The sequence below is a fragment of the Theobroma umbraticum genome, unplaced genomic scaffold (assembly GCF_002168275.2).
Source record: "Theobroma umbraticum cultivar Fairchild unplaced genomic scaffold, ASM216827v3 scaffold_44.0, whole genome shotgun sequence".
NCBI classification, from domain to species: Eukaryota; Viridiplantae; Streptophyta; class Magnoliopsida; order Malvales; family Malvaceae; genus Theobroma; species Theobroma umbraticum.
Genome location: NW_018397255.1, coordinates 6974404 through 6994736, shown reverse-complemented (window position 1 = coordinate 6994736; position 20333 = coordinate 6974404). Strand labels below are relative to the sequence as shown.

The 20333-nt window shown below is 35.8% G+C and overlaps 2 protein-coding genes across 2 annotated transcripts; both read left to right on the top strand.

The window, feature by feature from the left end:
- Positions 1-6: 6 nt before the first annotated feature.
- On the top strand, positions 7-8085 carry LOC110409444 (eukaryotic translation initiation factor 5B-like). The gene is made up of 12 exons (XM_021418791.2): positions 7-1330; positions 1414-1988; positions 2096-2203; positions 2299-2399; positions 2490-2580; positions 2673-2783; positions 2867-2932; positions 4345-4404; positions 4499-5056; positions 5759-5878; positions 7339-7458; positions 7555-8085. The coding sequence occupies exons 1-12, from the start codon at positions 118-120 to the stop codon at positions 7618-7620; spliced, it is 3189 nt and encodes a 1062-aa protein (XP_021274466.1). The 5' UTR covers positions 7-117; the 3' UTR covers positions 7621-8085.
- A 147-nt stretch (positions 8086-8232) lies between these two features.
- Positions 8233-18558, top strand: LOC110409443 (polyketide cyclase/dehydrase/lipid transporter). Its single transcript, XM_021418788.2, has 10 exons — positions 8233-8928; positions 9710-9830; positions 12020-12105; positions 12203-12617; positions 12746-12846; positions 14194-14260; positions 15617-15844; positions 16659-17108; positions 17352-17424; positions 17658-18558. The coding sequence occupies exons 1-10, from the start codon at positions 8537-8539 to the stop codon at positions 17903-17905; spliced, it is 2181 nt and encodes a 726-aa protein (XP_021274463.1). The 5' UTR covers positions 8233-8536; the 3' UTR covers positions 17906-18558.
- The last annotated feature ends 1775 nt before the right edge of the window (positions 18559-20333 follow it).

Sequence of the window (20333 nt, the reverse complement as noted above, 5' to 3'; positions counted from 1 at the left end):
GACGATGTTTCGGCGATTGCATTTTCAGGTAAGAAAAAAAAATCATCCAAGAAGAAGAGCAGTAGTGCTTTTGAAATCTTGACTGATGGGACAGAGCCACAAAGTGAAGTTACAGATATGGTTGAATCTGAACAACCAAGTTTAGGAACTAGAAATGTCGAAGCTGATGATTCTAAAACAAACAACAAGAGTGAAGAGATTACAGAAACTTCAAAGAATAAGAAGAAGAAGAAGAAGAATAAGAGTGGAAGGACTGTGCAAGAGGAGGATGACTTGGATAAAATTCTTGCAGAACTTGGTGAGGGGCCTACTGAATTGAAACCCGCCGCACCTCCTCCCCCAGAGGAGAATGTTCACGTTCAGCCTGAAACCGTTATTCCTGCCGATGCCAGAGGTGAGAAGGAAGGTGAGGAAGAAGGTGTGGAGACTGCAGCAGCAAAGAAGAAGAAAAAGAAGAAGGAAAAGGAAAAGGAAAAGAAGGCAGCAGCTGCTGCTGCTGCTACAGCAGCAGCTACAGCTTCAGCAGATGTTAAGGAAGAAAGTCAAGAGGAAATGAAAATTGAGACCTCTGATACCAAAAAGAAAGATTCTAAGAGTAAAGCTGCTGACAAGAAACTGCCAAAGCACGTTAGGGAGATGCAAGAGGCACTTGCTAGGAGAAAAGAAGCAGAAGAGAGGAAGAAAAAGGAAGAAGAGGAGAGGTTGAGGAAGGAAGAGGAAGAGCGACGTCGGCAAGAAGAGCTAGAGCGGCAAGCAGAAGAGGCTAGGCGTAGGAAAAAAGAAAGGGAAAAGGAGAAGCTCTTAAAGAAGAAGCAGGAAGGTAAACTATTAACTGGGAAGCAAAAGGAAGAAGCCCGTCGCCTTGAGGCCATGAGGAATCAGATATTGGGCAATAAAGGAGGCTTGCCTCTGCCTAGTGCAGACAAAGATAGTGCACCTACAAAACGACCTATATATCAATCAAAGAGGTCTAAGACAGCTCATCATCATGCAAATGGTCCTGCCTTTAGTAAGCCTGAGGAAAAGGTACAAGCAAAGGAAAAACAGCAAGAAGAGCAGGAGACCAAGGATGAGTTGAATACCCTGGAAGATGAGAAGGTTGATGAGGTGGAATCAAATAACACAGAAGAGAAATCTGTAGTTGCAGATGCTGCTGAAGAGAGTGGAATGGAAGAAGAGGATGATGATGATGGTGAATGGGATGAAAAAAGCTGGGATGATGTTACTCTTAATGTTAAGGGTGCCTTTGATGATGAGGAGGCTGATTCCGAGCCTAAGCCTATGGTACTGAAAGATATAAAGAGTGCTGCATCAGCTTCACGCAATGCAGGTGGTGGTTAGGACTGTCATTGCTTGTTGGATTCTGTTGCCTCCAGATTTGCTTTAATTTTGTTTTTTTATTGTGTTTCACAGCCCCTGCTGCAGTCACCAAGCCGACAGTTGAGGCCAAGAAAGCCACTGCTTCCCGATCAATTAAATCTCAAGATGATGAAAGTAAGAAAGGACATCCTGACGTTGAAGCTCAAGACAAAAATATGAAAAAAAATACTGGTGTGAAAAATAAAGCACCCAGATTAGATGCTCCTTCTAAACAGACTGAAGAAAACCTCCGTTCCCCAATTTGCTGCATTATGGGCCATGTTGACACTGGTAAAACAAAGCTTCTGGATTGCATCCGAGGCACTAATGTTCAGGAAGGTGAGGCTGGTGGTATTACTCAACAGATTGGCGCCACATATTTTCCTGCTGAGAACATACGGGAGAGAACCAGGGAATTGAAAGCTGATGCCAAATTGAAGGTTGCAGGCCTGTTGGTTATTGATACCCCTGGTCATGAATCTTTTACAAATCTTCGGTCAAGGGGATCAGGTTTATGTGATATTGCCATTTTGGTTGTTGACATTATGCATGGATTAGAGCCACAGACGATAGAATCACTCAATCTTTTGAAAATGAGGAACACTGAGTTTATCGTTGCATTGAATAAGGTCAGGCTGGATCTTAGTCTCAACCTTGGCTTAGCTGTTGTATTCCTCTCCTTCTTTGATGCTTTATTTATTTATTTTGTCTTTTTTTCTTATATAAAAATTTGCAGGTGGACAGACTTTATGGCTGGAAAGTTCTACGCAATGCACCAATTTTGAAGTCACTTAAGCAACAATCTAAAGATGTGCAAAATGAATTCAATATGAGACTTACACATGTAAAATCGATATAAATTTCTTGTTTGTCTAATATGTTTTATCTGATTTTGATGGAAATTTCTTAATTTTGTGTTTTCTGTTTTTGATTTATAAGATTATAACTCAGTTCAAGGAGCAAGGATTGAATACTGAATTGTACTATAAAAATCGGGAAATGGGTGAAACTTTCAGCATTGTTCCTACAAGTGCAATCACGTTAGTCATGGATACACCACAAGTTCCTAATCTACTTGGTAATTGTATTTTGGCCAATGGTGTAATGTTTTGCAGTTGTTGATGTTGCAGTGGAGAAGGCATCCCGGATTTGTTATTATTACTGGTCCAATGGGCACAGAAAACAATGGTTGAAAAACTTACATTCAATGATGAAGTGCAGGTGTGCTTTTCTTATTGCTTTCTATTTAAAAATGGTTGACCATTTCACTATTGTGCAATATGTGACGTTTTGTAAATTGAACTTTGTGCTAGTGTACTGTCTTGGAGGTGAAGGTTATTGAAGGCCTTGGGACAACTATCGACGTTGTGTTGGTTAATGGTATTCTTCATGAAGGAGATCAAATTGTTGTTTGTGGCTTGCAGGCAAGCACTTAAGCTTCTATTTGGCTGAAGATTTGATGAGATTGCTAGAGGCTAAATTTCTCAAATGTTATTTCCTATTTCAGGGGCCTATTGTTACCACTGTAAGAGCATTATTGACACCCCACCCAATGAAGGAACTCCGAGTCAAGGTATGGGTTTTGGTTGTCATTTCTCACGTCTTTTTAGATTCTAGATTCTCTGGTGGGAGAAGCAGGCTATATTGGACCTAATTAATGTTTACCGCTGACTATTTACAATAAAAGTAGGAGACAAGATTCATAGGACATTGTAATTTGTTAGTGCATTGACGCATTAATATGACGATGAATGGGCAACTGTTTTCTTCTAGTCTGATTGTCTGATAAGTTTTACATTATTCAAATTTTTATCTTGTGGGGATAAACTTTCGAGTGAGCAGAAATCATCTTTTTGGGAACTTTATCAGTCTATTGTTTGAATCAAGGACTTTTAAAGGTGTAATAGCTCCTCAGGGACCACAATGGATAGGTTGGTGTTGTCAAAGGCACAAGGGGTACTTTAGGTGCTAGGACCTTCACATCCCCAAGGTGCATGGCACAAAAAGTGTTTGTGTGCTTGGGATAAGGCAATTCTAAAAAATAGTTAATATGTACATAAAACAATGAAAATTCTACCTACTGTATATGATAAGCTTTAAAATGTATTGTTTTCTTAATAGATTTTAAGGAGATGCATGGAGTACGTTACCCTTTTTTTTTAAACTTCTTCTAAAACAAGTTGGCATTGTCCATTTCTGACTAGTAAATATAGCCAATGAACAGTAGAGAAACTGAAGCATCTTTTGCCGTGAAAAAGGTGTCTTTAGTTGCAAAAATGAACACTTGATCAATAGTGCCTTGCCCAAGTGTTGTGAGGTGCTTTGGTTGAGTTGTGCTGTCCCTTATTGCCATCAATAGTGTCTCGCCCAAGGGTTGTGAGGTGTTTTGGTTGAGTTCTGCTGTCCTCTATTGCTAATGTGCACTTTGATCTGGGTCTATGTGCATTCATAGTTGTGAAGGTAATATTGGAGTCTCCATTTAGGGATAAGGCTGTGACTGGAAGCAGGTGGGGGAAGTAGGATGTATAAGAATGAATTTTGGAGTGATATGGGGAACAAGGTATTGTAGATAATTTGAGAGTCTTTAGTCTCTAGAGAGAAAATAACAGTCAGGAAAAGTGATACACGTGGTGTTTGATTGAAACAAATGGTTTGTTGTGGTTGAAGGAGTATGATTAACTTAAGTCTATAAGTTGGTTTGACATTATTCCTCATGGAAGAGGAGACTTTGTAAAATGGCTTCATCGTGGAAGAGGAGACTTTGTTGTATTTGATGATTTTTTTTTTCTAAATGGCTTAAATGGAGAAAATTGGAAATAATTTTCAACCCATTGATGTACTGTGATATCACGGAACAGCATTCGTATTTGAGAACCACCCCTCACCCTCCCTATAAAACAAATACTATGTATGCTGCATTTTGGTGGCCGCTAATCTGTAAAATAGTGCAGCATGATGGCCTTTTTGTTTTTTGGATAATTGCAGGGAACATACATGCAGCACAAGGAGATCAAGGCAGCAATGGGTATCAAGATCGCTGCACAGGTGATTGAAACTTGGCAATAGATTTGGTTGACTGTTATATTTGATAATAGTGTAAATGAATTGAAGCTTAATCTCCTGTTCTATCATTATGTAGAACCTTGAGCATGCTATTGCCGGCACTGGTCTCTATGTTGTAGGGCCTGATGATGATTTGGAAGATGTCAAAGAAGCAGTAAGGGAGGATATGCAGTCAGTCATGAATAGGATTGACAAAAGCGGGGAAGGGGTTTATGTACAAGCATCCACCCTTGGCTCTTTGGAAGCATTGCTGGAATTTCTGAAAACTCCAGAAGTAAATATTCCTGTTAGTGGTATAGGCATAGGCCCTGTACACAAAAAAGATGTAATGAAGGCCAGTGTAATGCTTGAGAAGAAAAACGAGTATGCTACCATATTGGCTTTTGATGTCAAGGTGACACCAGAGGCTCGAGAACTAGCAGATGAACTGGGTGTGAGGATTTTCATTGCTGATATTATTTATCACTTATTTGACCAATTCAAAGCATATATTGATGGTCTGAAAGAGGAGAGGAAGAAGGAAGCAGCAGATGAAGCAGTCTTCCCTTGTGTTCTGAAGATTTTACCTAACTGCATTTTCAACAAGAAGGATCCCATTGTCTTGGGGGTTGATATCCTGGAAGGCATTGCAAGGGTACAATTTTTATCAGTTCATTCAGTTTATACTTTCCAAAATAAGTATGCACAATTCAATTTTGGCATCCAATACCGATCATGACATGAAGTCTCTATACTCTTGAACCTGCATTCAAGCTAGAGTGTCTAAAAAGCCAAGAAGTTCAATCATTAGATTTGCTCGAATATTTCTAGAAAATGACTGACAGATCTGATGTTGCAATGAGAACGTTATTCTAGGAAAATGTGTTTGAAGGAATAACCAAAATGTGGACAGATTTTTAGATTTAGATCTGATGTCTTATTGGCATTGCATGAAAAGCTAGTTCTGGATAACTGACAGGTCTGGTTTTGCACTGACAGCTATGTTTATTCTCAGGCAAATGTGTTTGAATGAATAACCAAAATATTGACAAATTTTAGGATGTATATCTGATGTATACTTGGCATTGCATGAAAAGCTGGTCCCAGCGTCGTGTTTGTAATATGCTTTTTTAATGGGCCTTGAAACCATGACTCAAACCGTTGTTAGTTGTTGAAAATACTGCAGTGAGCCTAGGCAGATCCTACTAAATTGTGAATTTGACTATGAACTACTGCTCCAAACAAGCAGAATTTTGAGAAGGATTTATTATATGAGCTTTTGGTTGTTAAACTCAATTTGTTTTATCCATAGCGTTAATGTTTGCAGCTTTCTGATACTATCTTTCTTGTTGTGCAGGTTGGCACTCCAATTTGTATTCCTCAAAGGGAATTCATTGACATTGGCCGAATTGCTTCAATTGAAAATAACCATAGACCTGTTGAAGTTGCCAAGAAAGGCCAGAAGGTGGCCATTAAGGTTTGATTTTTCTTTTTGCACTTGCTAAATATTTTATTTACCTTTTAGGTAGAATTGATTTCCTAATCTTCAGTTAGCTCAGTGGATATGAGGATGTGAAAATGTCACCAATTTCATGCCCTTGAATATTAATAATTGATGTTTCGCCTCTCACAAAAAATGATGCCATAAAATCCTAATAACATTTTGATATCTAATTGAGATTTTTATTTGCCAATATTCTTCTCCCAGTTATTTCTCCCTTACTTTTTGTAAAATGTCATTCTTTAGTTTGAATTGAGCTTGCTTCAATTAGTTCTACCGGCTTTGTTTCATCCTTCTTTTAGCTTTGAAATAATTGACATGCCGACATTTCACACACTATAGAAATCTTTCAGATTACATGCATGTGTTTTCTGGCCAAAGAATAAAAACATGCATGTGTTTCTTCTGCTTTGTTAGAAAACCTAAGAACATTTATGGCACAGACCAGTACAAACATGTCTTGATGGCAGACTACTACTTCTGAATGTTTCAACTGCATTCTCACGATTGCATGCGAATACAATGGACATCATAAATTGTGGTGAATCCAACTCCATGGAACTTTCTTCTTTAAAGTTCTTATCTGGTAGCACCTTCTGGCATGTGTCCATGATTGAAAAGTTAAGGGCTAATTGTTATTGATAATAAATGGAAAAGAATCCAACTTAATAATCTCTTAAGATCTGTTTATATGGATGTTGGAACACTATATCTTACTAGAACTGTTAGATATCTCTTCTGGCAGCAAATGTAAACATTATTTTTTTACTGTTTTCTCCCCTGCAAGGTGAAAATGTTGATATGACTCTTGCAAGTTGTTGCAACTGATTCATGAAGTCAAAAGAGAGTAACAAATGCCAGCTAACATAGTTTCAATGAAACATATGTGATGCTTACTTGAACCAATATTTCAGTACTAAACTACTGTTTGGATGATTCCAAGTATCTTTGGGTATTTGAAAATTGAAATTTTAATTCTCAGAATTAGTAATGTGAAGGATGATTATTATGAACTTTTTTTTGGTTTTAAATTTGAACCCCCCATGGTTGAATGTTATTCAACATGGTTTGCTTTTAATGTGTTGTATGAAATGACAGAATTGCTATAATTTTAAATGTCTTACATCTACAAGTGGTAGTAATATCATATGTCATGTGCACACGTAAATATAGACAATTGTTAGTCACGAATTGATGAACCAAATATCCCTGAATGCCTCTGCCTCCCCTCCTGGCCTCCCCCGTCCCCCCTCCCTCTTCTGAAGCGTATAGGGCGCGTGTTGGGTACATAGGATGATGGAGAGGATAGAATACAGAAGATAAGAAAGTTTTTGAGTTTCCTTTCTCCCTAGACCTCAGACTGATAGACGGTTATGCCAAGATGACAATTGCTTTAGCTAGGTCTTATTCAGTACTTCTCATTTGTCTTTTTGCAGATTGTTGGATCCAGTCCTGAGGAGCAGCAGAAAATGTATGGGAGGCATTTTGAGCTTGAGGATGAGCTTGTTAGTCACATTTCGAGGAGGTCAATTGATGTTCTCAAAGCTAATTATAGGGTGAGTTAGTGAGCTACTTATTATCAGTGTTCTTTCTCCCTCGCACTTTTTATTAGTTTTTGTGTGATATTGTTTAATTAATTTCAAGTTCTTCAGGATGATCTGACCCTTGAGGAGTGGAAGTTGGTTCAGAGACTGAAGATTCTTTTCAAAATACCATGAGCATGATATGAATCGACTTTGAGCAGTTGCCTTCTAAGCAGTACTTCCAAGGGGTGGTCGGTTGTAAATTTCTGAGATTTGGCTTGAGAGGATAAGTTTAATATCGAAATACCATGCCAATCAAATTTTAAGGTCGATTTTTCACTCTGGGGGGATTCTCACGTAAAGTTTTGAACGAGGAGTCGCTTCATTAAGTGCACTGCTGTGAATGGTCACTGTCCCTGGTAAACTGTTACTGCGGTGGTGTACGAGTGTTGTATCTTCCAGCACTCAATGGTTCAAAGCAGAGGGTAAAATGTGTTGAAGTGTCCACAACTTACCTGCTGCTTTCTTTGTTAAAAGAAATTTTGTCTGATACCAATGAGATGAGAAATAAGGCAAACAAACATTCATTTGTTGTAGTTGTTTTCAGTCACAGCATATAAAATGATTGCATCAGAAATTTATACCCTCTTCTTCTAAGAATCTACATTGTTTGATAGCATTTTGCATGTTCGGATCCATTTCGCTTAATATAAGCAAAAAATGAAAAAGGATTATTATTGCTTGATATCATTTTGCGTGGGGGGTTGAAAGGCGAAGGGGCTTATGGGCGACTTGAAGACAAGCTAAAGTAAGGCCATAAAGGTAACTCTCACAGCCGCGGTTGTGTGTTTGAAAAAGACCAAAGCACCCTTGCAGGGGTGGGGGGCGGCGTTGAGCTTGAGCCACCCATTCTTGTTCTTGTTTGTTACTATTAAGGATGAAAGGCCAAGGTGGGGAGCAAGGAACTCGTGGCTCCTAGCCAGCCAGCAACGCTGCTTCAAACTTTAAACCAACTTAACTGCTAGTAATGGTAAGAGAAGAGAAACAACGGGAACAAACAGTGGAGGCTGCTTCGCTCAAACTCAGACACAAAACCAGTGCATGAATCAGTATGATCAACAGTGCCATCTGCAAGGCTTCGAGTTTGAGCCATGCAACTCTCTCACTCAAAGCAGAAAGTTGTTCATTTTCGGTGAACAACCCTAATCGTCTGTCCAACAAACATTGCATGGTCTTTTCCAATGTTAGAAACAGAGCCAAGACTTGTTTGTTGACGACCGAGTACGTGAAAAGAGCGAGAGATTTCGGTGGAAAAGAAGAAGAAAAAGAGGAGGAAGCCAAAGCACACCGGAAGGAGAAAGTGCACTGCGAAGTGGAAGTGCTTTCTTGGAGAGAGAGGCGAATCAAGGCCGAAATTTTGGTTTCCGCTGACATTGATTCTGTCTGGAATGCTCTCACTGATTATGAGCGTCTTGCCGATTTTATTCCCAATCTTATTTGCAGGTAAGGTAACCCCCTTCCCCTTCCCCTTCCCCTTTCACCATTTTCTTCTTTCTCTTGTACTATCTTACTTGCATTTTCTTCGAGTAAAAGAAAATACTGTTTTGATATAAAAGTAGAAAACTTAAGATTTTAACTTTTTTTTCTTTTTTGAATGGCGAAATGTATCATCTACTTATTTTTATAGTCACGCTATGTTTTAGTAGTCATCCTTGGACTATAGGGACCATGTAATGAGGTTCCACAAAAATCTATGCCACCATTGCAAATTTGTCGACAGGGAATTCAATAACGTCCCTTTTTTTCCAAATGCTTTAATTTTCTTTGAAAGTTTTCTATCGTAATTGAGAAATCCCAACCCCCTCCCCCCCTCCTTCCCTTTTCTTTAGAGCTAGAATGACAAAGGCTAAAGCTACTAATTGTAGATCATAAACGTTTTGTGCTGTGGTTATGTACGATTAAGGTTAAACTGATACTGAACTGATTTTTTGTCCGTTTTTATTGGAGAAATTCTCTCACTTTTAATCTTGTTGGATGTGATAATGCATTGTGAAGACTCCTATATCATCTGCTGATTTAATATTGTATATTGTCCTTGGTGAACTAGTCATTGGAGAATGTAGAGAAAACTGTTTATTCTGTTTTCTACTAATCATCAACTCTCCAAACCCATTTTCATTGCGGTTAGTATCACTCTGAATGCAAATCTGTGGTCAATGCTTATCTTTTTCCCGTCACTCCCTTCTCTGTTATTTGATTGGAATGAACTTTGTCTGATTGTTAGTGGAAGAATTCCTTGTCCTCATCCTGGACGAATATGGTTGGAGCAGAGAGGTTTGCAAAGGGCATTATATTGGCAAATTGAAGCACGTGTAGTCCTTGATCTCCAGGAAATTTCCAATTTGGTAAGCATCTTATGCCCTGTAGTTATGGTGTGGAACTGTGTCATAAATACTAATTCTTTTAGTCAATCCTAGGATTTTGCTCATGTATATTTCCCTTGCTCTAATACTGATGGAGTGTTGTTTTCCATAGCTTGTTTATCTTTTTTATTTCAAAATTTTGTTTTGTTGTGTAATTCACTGCAATATCCTGTTTTTCTCAAGTTGGCCCCTCATGGAAAGAAAGCTATACTTGTGTAAAATTTCCCATTTCCAACAAATGCTGTTAGCTCCATTGGATGTTAGACCAAATCGGTAGAACTACAATCTGCAATCTTTTTGCTATAGATTTTAGTTCACAATCATAATCATGATTATCTTTAGCTTTAGCAGTTGCAAGAGCAGTTGCCTCTTCCACCAGCAGTACCATCATATCATCATCACTAAAAATTGACTTCGCTGGCACTTGTAAAAATAAATTCTACCTTGTTTCAGTCTATTAGGGAGGCTAACAATTCAAAATAGGTTTAATCTACTAATCTTGTATTTACATTCCTTTCATTTTTTTTACTGTGTGGGCATGGAAATTTTGAATGATTGTTGGAGTGTTGAATGATATCTAGCTTTAGAAAACTTGACCTTCATATAACACCATTGAAGGTTGTATTTCCATGCCGGTCACAATCTTGTAGATCCTAAACTAAGACTAAAAGAGGCAAGAAGAGTTTGTCCTTTATGCTGGTCGAGCAACCTGTCACAGTTTTTGTTATAAAGAATGGAGAAAACAAAGAATGAATTCATTTTGAAGACATTTTTGTTAACCTGCATAAAGAATTACTTGGTTCTACATGATAAAATTTTTTAACCTTGTCACGTTAAATGCTTCCTGAGTACTCGTAACTATTATATGGTATGCATGTGATTTATTTTTTCAGTCCTTCCCATTTCATTGACAAAGATTTTTGGACGATTCACATAATTGCTAATGAAACTATAAGCCTGAAATTATTGCAATTGCAACTAAGAAATGGAAATAAGGTTTGGGTCATAGTTGGAGGATGAATATTGTAATTTGGCAAAATAGTTCGATATAACCAATGGCTATCATGTCATAGGGCTTTGCCTGGGTTGGATGTGAATGATCAGTGAATCATCTCTGTCAAAACTAAAGTAGTTGATGAAACATTTAGAATAAACTAGTTTAATGGAAGGTGATTACTTATGATGATTTGAAATAAAGGCTCAAAGCATATTCGACATGAATATTAAGGAAGAATAACGTCTCAAAGAGCATTTAATTTCTTAGGTGCTCAACTATTAATTATGACAGGTGCTGTTAATCATCCTACGAGTATTCCAGGGCTTTTCCTGTGAACAGCTGACTGCAAGGAATGAATCTAAATTTTGGAAAAAGAACATTGGAGCTCTGCTTGGCTTAGGAGCAAACAGAGGGAGCTTTGTCTTTGCCAGCCTCTTTGTACTAACATTTGCAATCTCCTTTTTCAGGCTCGAAAATTAACAAGCCTGTACTTCCTTTACCTACCATGGATCCTTGACCACTCCAGATATGATATTTCTATTTGATCCATGAAATATTTCAATCTGCACCTCTTTAAGTCCTAATATCATTATTTTTGAAGAAAATATTGAATTAACTTTTGAAAATATGAGTATGCATGGAGTGTGAGCGAATAATCAAGGATGGAGAAGGTGCCTGAAGGCAAGCAATGCTAAGCGCTATCTCTAATTTTGGGCAAGGCGAGTCCATTAAGTCACTAATTTGCAGGTTTAGTATGTGGAACTATTTGAAAAAGAAAATAAGATTTTGAACTGAAATTTACTCAGTGGCTAATTTGAATAAATTTCTAACTGTTGGTAACTAAACTTTTATCTTTATTTGCCCAAATTGATTAGTAGAAAGCTCTGACTTTTAATATTTATAAAGCTGTTTTTCAAAGAACTAAAATTGGGTGAACCTTGAAACTGAAAGAGAAAGTTGGATTTCAAGAAAAGACACGGATGAAATTTTGGGAGCTGTGAAAGCAAAATCATTGAAGAAGATTTTTATTCAGCTCCATTTCTTCTTTGGATTGTTTAGTTGTGTATAATTGAATTTGAGTCATTTCATTTGTCTTTCATTATTTTAATTTTCACGTATGCCTGTCTATTCTCTTTAAAACCTACGAGCTTTATAAGTGTTGCTTGTGATTCAGACCAATGGTCGTGAACTCCATTTTTCCATGGTTGATGGAGATTTTAAGAAGTTTGAAGGGAAATGGTCAGTCAAATCTGGAACAAGGTAGCATCAATGTTCTCTTTTTCATAGCCAACAAGTTTCCGCGTTGCTGATTTTATCATATGAAGTGAAAATGTATCTTCTCTTACTGCTTTTGCAGGTCTGTCATGACAAATTTATCTTATGAAGTTAATGTAATTCCGAGATTTAACTTCCCTGCCATTTTCCTGGAGAGGATTATTAGATCAGATCTTCCTGTGAATCTTCGAGCCTTGGCTTCTCAAGCTGAAAGGAATTATCATGGGAATCAGAAGATGTCAATAGAAAAAGATTTGGTTAGAACATCTTTGCCTGTTCCTTCTTCATCTGGAATGGACTTGGATGGTGCACTCTTGGAAAAGGACAAACTACTACCAGTAGACCTCAGAGAGAGTTATACTAGCTCCAATCTTGGTCCCTTGCTTCCATCTTCAAGTGAGTTGAACAGTAACTGGGGTGTTTTTGGAAAAGTGTGCAGAATTGATAGGCCTCGCATGGTGGATGAAGTTCATCTTCGTAGATTTGATGGCTTACTGGTAACTGATTGATTCTAGACCGTTCTTGTAAGGTCTTCCTGTTCTATGGAAGGCCGCCCTTGTTTTAGCTGTTGCTGATCAAATTATTCTGTTTTAGCTGTTGTTGATGAAATACTTTTGGGCTGAAGGAAAATGGAGGTGTTCATCGCTGTGTTGTTGCTAGCATAACTGTAAAAGCTCCTGTTCGTGAAGTTTGGAATGTTTTAACTGCTTATGAGAGTCTCCCGGAGTAAGTAATGATAGTCTTGTTTCTTGAACTCCAATTTAAGGAGATTAACTGCTATTTTTTGTGCTAAATTGGTTTTTCAATTCCCAAAGCCATAGGCATTGGTTGTTATCATCTGATAGTTTGGTGGCATCTTTGACTTGATCTTTCAAAATTTTACATTCAATAGCTTTGTTAATTAGATTTTGGAACTCCATTTTGTTGCGCTCTACTGCCATTGAAGTTGGGTTTGAGACTCAAATAATCAGAATAACCTAATCCAGAAAATTTGAAGTGATGTATGACACATTTGGGGAAGTACCTAAATAGGTTTCTGGTGGGTATGGGTAGAAAATAAGGAGTTTTAGGGTTTAGAGTTATGGTAGGGAATCAAATTAGGGTTTAATTCAATTCATATTTTGTCTCAAGAACTGGAGGAATCGAGGGAAAAGAAAGCATGCTGGAAATTCTGGTGGCAGCAGAACTAGAGTAAAGCAGTGATGTATTGTCCTGTTAAGCAAGATCAAAGAAGATTATGGATCCTGTCTTATGCTATGAACAGTAGTTTGAGGCATATTATAGAAGTAGAAAGAGAAAGAAAGAGGAAAAAAAAGAGAGAAAATGCTCAATTAGCCAATAACCCAGCTCTGATCGACAATTTCACTATAATTCAGGTACCAAATGTGTAGTTAACCCTCGGAATAAAGAGTTTGAGTACCATATTTGGCATCTGAATAGGTAAAACCAAAAAGACCATGCTATTATTGTGCCATCATGATGATTTCTCCTAGCATCCATTAACAATTTAGGAGCTCATGGGAAAGGGAGTAATGCGAAAAGAAAATATTCAGTAATATTATCGGAATACTTTTGCTTTTTTTTGGAAGTAAAATAGCTAAAGGATTTTTAAAAGCTGTATGATATTCAGTAGTCATTGGCACTTAAATATGCTCAATAAGGCATACCTACATGAGGGCTGCTTAATTTAATGAAGTAAGCGAACATCTTGCGGGACATGTGGCTTTGGCCACACAGACTAGAATAAAATTATACAAGTGTTAGACTGCACTGGTTTGGAGTTATTGCTTTTCAGTCAAGTAGTGTAAGCAAGAATATATATATATATTTTTGCGCACGCAAACTGTGGTTATTATGGAGTTTTGGTCCTCAATATCAACCTGTAAGTCTGTATTTCACCATCATTCTTGTTTCAAGCATACATAACTTACCAGTTACCACATTCTCCACTGCTCCCATATCGATTATAGAACGGAGTAAGTAAATAAATCTATAGTGTTCAAATATATATGTCCTTGTAATAAAATAGTTCTTCACATTCCTTTTTTTTCTCATTAAGTTTCATTTTTGCAGGTTTGTTCCAAATTTAGCTATTAGTAAAGTTTTGTCACGCGAAAACAACAAAGTTCGCATTCTCCAGGTATAAGTAAGATTTTGTTTCTGATGAATTATTGGGTGCGTAGTGAATTGCCTTTAGATTCTCTTGTTTTTGGTGCAGGAATGATAAAATTTTTTCTCATCTTGTCTTGCATGTTGTCCTTATGGATCATGTAATCCAACCCCTTGTCCGAGAATTGTGTAATCATCTCCATATAGGATTGTTAATCCCATTAACTTTCCATACAATTCCTATAAGGTTGAAGACAATGAAAATAATAGCATTGAATAAAGAAATTACCATATCCAATCGTATGCACCAAATGTGAACTTAAGGATGTTTCCCTACAAAAGACCAACTGAAGTACATAAACTAGCATTGAATAAAGAAATTACCATATCCAATCCTACGCACCAAATGTGAACTTAAGGATGTTTCCCTACAAAAGACCAACTGAAGTACATAAACTATGTCCTTTAAAGCGATTATCATTCTGAAAATGTAGGCAAGGCCACAATGGTCTAAATCATGGAGATGATGGTATCAATTGGTGCCAAGTAACAAAAGGCATGAAAAAGGTTTTGGTAGAAAATAATAACAATGCCACAAAAATCATGATGTTGAACTATTAATTTTTATTGAGATCTTAAAGGACTGTATATGTATATCTTAAAATCTTGACTGTGTTCAGCACCCTTTCTCTGAGTAGTTCTACTAAGGATTTTGTCCTGGAAGTCTACTTATTCTGGTTGTCTTTTATGGTTTTACTAGCATTCATTATATGCATAGTAGTATGGGTCATGAAATTAAGCTTTATAAAGGTGTTGAAGTATGTACCAGGTTCCAAATATTACTAGTAGATAAATATTTATAATTTTAATGCTATTAAATGACAAATGTAGTATGCAATATAGATAGATGTTATTTATTAGATAGTTTAACCATGCATTAACATTTATCATGAACATGATGCAATTAAATGCATCTCAAAATTACATAAAGCAATATTAATCAGTATAGTTTATCACGTGACATCTCAATGGTTAGTATCTTGACACTCCATCTACGAGGTTTCCAGTCTGAAATCCTGGGAATGGAAGGGTGGGGTCTATGGGATGGGAAACAAGTATCTCCCTTGGTGTAGCATAAGACTGTATGGGCCAGAAAAATAGTTTGGTAATTCTGTTTGAATGCAAGTGTTTTAAGTCTGTATGCAAGTGTTTTGAATGCAGAAAAAGAGTTTTGATTTTGTCCTTATCTTTTTATCATTTGAATCCCTCTCATGAAGCATAAATTTATAACAAATTTGATGGTGATTGATGATCTATATTAGTTCAACCAAATATAAAGCAAGATTAGGCTAGCCTATTTTATAATGTAATCAGTTCCTTTTTGCAGGAAGGATGCAAGGGTCTACTGTATATGGTTCTTCATGCACGGGTTGTTTTAGATCTACACGAACAACTTGAACAAGAGATCAGTTTTGAGCAGGTTGAAGGGGATTTTGACTCATTTCAGGGAAGATGGCTTCTAGAGCAACTTGGAAGTCATCACACGCTACTGAAGTATTCTGTGGAGTCAAAAATGCACAGAGATTCCCTTCTTTCTGAAGCTATAATGGAAGAGGTATGGAAATTATGCATTCTGCTTTTCTATTTTCACCTACCGTCTTATTCCTATTCTACAGTTAATGTATATATTGAAGTATTGTAGGTGTAACTTGAATATAAAAAATATTTTTTGTGTAAAGATATCCTTTTTGGTATATTCCCTTTCCTTTGTGCATGTTGACTTGAACCATGCAAAAAGAAATTGGTCCATTCGAGCATCCCGGCAGAATGTTTGAAATGGCAGCCTTCGTTGACCTTCAAAGTTCTTAGATTTCATAAAATTATAAACTACATATAACAAGTTCTACTTACACAGAAAAAGACTACTTTCCACTTTCCAGTTTCCGATGTAGTCATACCTTCACTCAGCAGATAAGAAATCCAGAATGGATTTGGAACAGTCATGGATGGATACCCACATAATAAATTTAAATGAGGAGTTTTCTAGAAACTCTTAATACAGCTTTAACTGAATATCCACAAAATCCATCCTCACAATATATGTCGATTTTTCCTTTTTACCTTCCCTACATGTTTGTTTCAGAACCAATCTTAGAAGCCTACAAAGTGTGTTGTGAGATAAATGTTTCTTCTGAGAAATAGTCTCCGATCTTGTGGGAATGTATGAAGACAGTATAATAGGCATACTTGTGGTTCCTTGACTATCAGAAAAGGGGGAAAAAAGGTCTAATGGCTTAATGTTTTTGGCTTTTTATTTTTGTATTTTGAACTTATACATTTTTTAATTTTTTTATCCTACATTTTTTATTTTCAAATAAGAAAGAATATGTTAAAAAAATATTGATGTTTTACCTCTTCTCACCTTGTAGGTTATATATGAAGATCTACCATCCAATTTATGTTCAATTCGCGATTATGTTGAAACAAGGGAGGTGGAAACACATGAAAGTCGACAACTTTCAGGGAAAGAAAGTTCTTCTTCCAGCACAAACAATGGAACAGGTTATAGTGATACTGCTAAGCAGGTTTTGGATTCCACTAGTCCTAATTCATGTAGACAAAGACCCAGAGTTCCTGGCCTGCAAAGGGACATTGAAGTCCTCAAAGCTGAGCTCCTGAAATTTATATCTGAACACGGACAGGAAGGATTCATGCCCATGAGAAAGCAACTTCGCTTGCATGGCAGAGTGGATATTGAGAAAGCCATCACACGCATGGGTGGATTTAGACGGATTGCATCCTTGATGAATCTCTCCCTTGCATACAAACAACGCAAACCAAAGGGCTACTGGGACAACCTTGAGAATCTACAGGATGAGGTGGACTGTTTTGTTACTATCTCAATTGATTGATCATATTGTTTTTCTTTTAACTTAATTTTCTAGGCTCATACACATGCAGCAATCAGCCAAATGAAATTGGAAAGTATGCATGTTTTGGTGAAATGCATTCATTCATCCTCATTAAAATATTAGATGGTGGAGGGTTATTGCATTAAAGAATCATAAAATGTACAAGTTGATAATGACAAACTATCTAAATTGGCCAGTTTTACCTTTCAGATTAGCCGATTCCAGAGGAGCTGGGGGATGGACCCATCATTTATGCCCAGTAGAAAGTCTTTTGAGCGTGCAGGTAATTCAATTGTGATATTGTGGCTTTTTGTTCAAACTATAGGTTGCTTTCATTTTGTTTTATTATTAGCATCAAATAGTTGGTATGATGTTGTCTTCCATCAACCAGAGCAATTTAACGTGGTGAAAATTATTTTTGCAGAGAACAATGTGCAATGCTATTAAAAGAAAACTGTCCCCATTTAAAGGAAAATTAGTTCTCTTGTTAATTCTGTTTAAATTAAAATGTTACAGGGCGTTATGACATTGCACGTGCATTGGAGAAATGGGGGGGCCTTCATGAAGTTTCTCGTCTACTGTCTCTCAAGGTGAGACACCCCAGCAGACAGCCACAAACTACTCCTAAGGAGAAACAGATTGACAACATAGCAAGCAGTGATGTAGAAAGTGAAGGAAAGACTCCATCAAATCCTTATGTTTCTCAAAATCCACAGAAGTGGCTCAAAAAGCTACAAGATTTGGACATTGATTGGGTTGACTAAATATATAGGTACTAGTTTCTTTTCTCCATATCTCTTAACATCTTTCTTTCTCTCTCTCTCTCTCTCTCTCTCTCTCTCTTTGTTTTCTTATAATCTTCTCATTCATAATATTATAAAGAAATGGCTTTTGTGGCTCCTAGCTACGATAATCACCATGGAAAACAAACACAGGATTGGCAAAGAAAACAAAAATGCCTCCACTTCCAAGGTTTTTACAATTTTAAAATATATTTCTGTTTTCAAGTTGCCATGTTGCTGCTGCAGCAAAGGTTCTAGACAGTTTACTTCTTAAGACATGGTTGAAAGTTCAGATGTGGGACTAATTAAGGGTTTAACTTCTAATACAAGCTCGTTTATTTGGGAAAATTAGTCATTCCAATTACTCATCTTTTCAAGGTGGAGGGACTAGTTTGGTTCATTAGAGCTTGAAAGAGCTAATGACCTGCTACACCAAGATCAGAATAGCTGTGTCTATACCTCCTGGAATAGGTATTAGGAATCACTTCGTATTGGACAAATTAACATTTCTATGTTCTAGTCTATCCAGAAATATTAGGCTGTTGGCAAGTAGTACTGCCTACAATGCAACGAGATATAGCAGTGAAAATATTTGTTACATATATTTCATTTGCTTTAGTAATATATTTATATGTTATTATTTATTTTAAATTATGTTCATCAGGATAAATAGTTAAAGTTAATATAAATTTATCGTTTCATAGTCTATTATTTTAGGATCATAGATATTAATTGAAGTTGTAGTTTATTGATAGACATTAATTGAAGTAGTGAGTTTATAAATTGATGTCAGTCGAGTTTATAAATTGATGTCAGTCCTCGTACGTATGGAAAAGTGTTAATCAAAAAATGCAGAGTCAAAGCTTTTTTTTCCCTCTACCTTTTCTAATAGCTTAATAATTAAAAAAACAATTAAGGATAAAGGCAAAAATAGTACTTGTGTTGTCCCATTTGTTAAGGTTTGTGATGGGATTGTAATCTTTAAGATATGATGTCTAAGTTACACTATGTAGGTCCATCATCTAGTGAAATTCAACTCAAAGTCAAATAACATTTTCTATCTACATGGTATATGATGTGACTTAACAATCTAATAAAGTAACAAATATAGTGAATATTTCCTCTTCTCCCTCATCCCTTTTAATAGTTTAGATTTCGTGAAAAACTCTTGTTCTTCTTCCTCTCTCTCTCTCTCTCATATCTTTGATATATATATATATATATATATATATATATATATAATTGAGAGAAAGAGGATTCGAATATTATTTTTTAAGTAAGGGTAATATTATTTTTAAGTCAAATGCTCGAATGCATATATATATATATATATATATATATATATAAAGAAAAAAGAAAGGGTTTTCGAAATTAAAAAAAATACTCTAATTAGAGGAATGAAGGGGAGGAATAAAAAAAAAAGTTTTTTTTCATGATTTTGGTGTCGATAAACGACAATAATCAATGACAAAAATATCAATTATGATTCTCTGAATTTTGAGTTTTATCGGGTAGCCACATCAACTAGTCATGTCATATACCACTTTGGCAATAAAAAGCCAACTAACATTGGGTCTAATTAATGACAATTATATTTTCCTCAAAGTTAAGGATGTATTTATCTTTAAATCAAAATTTAAAAACTCAATTAAATGTAATAAAAAATAAAAAGTTTAGTTGAATACAAGTAAGGGCTTTTAAGTGTACACTTCAACTAATTTTGAAAAAAAAAAAAAGTATACACTTCAACAAACAACTTTTTGTTCTTTAAATAGAATATTTTTTGGTTTTCTATAAGACAAAACAACTTACTTTTCAATTTCTTCTACTTTTACAAATATTTCTTAAATTGTCTCTTATATTGTTTTTCTACAAAATAAGTTTGGAAGAATTGATATCCTTGTTAAACACCTATGAATACTAAGTAGATGGATTTCATCCATGCAAACACAATTATAATTTTTTTTTGAATTAAAGGCAAAACACAATTACAATTCATTATCGAATTTTATTATATTTTCAAGATTTATTATATATAATTCTTTTGTATACCTATTAAGTGATGAGAACAAATAAACTATAAAAAAAAGTGACATTGATACACGTTTTGGAACTTTTTTTTTTCAATTTTATGTTTTAACACAGTGAAAATCTTAAATTAATTTGTTAATTAAATATTAAATAAACAATGAACAATCATCTAATCTGATTATGAGATAAAAAAACATCATTTTCAATTTATAAAATAATAATTTTATTTCGTAACATGACGATGAACTTTAGACATTTTTTATAAGTATTACATTAATTATAAAAAAATTTATAAATAAAAAATAATATATAGAAAACTAAAATTATTATTAGTAAGTGTGTATCTGAATTTTATTTGAACACGTGATGGATACAATAG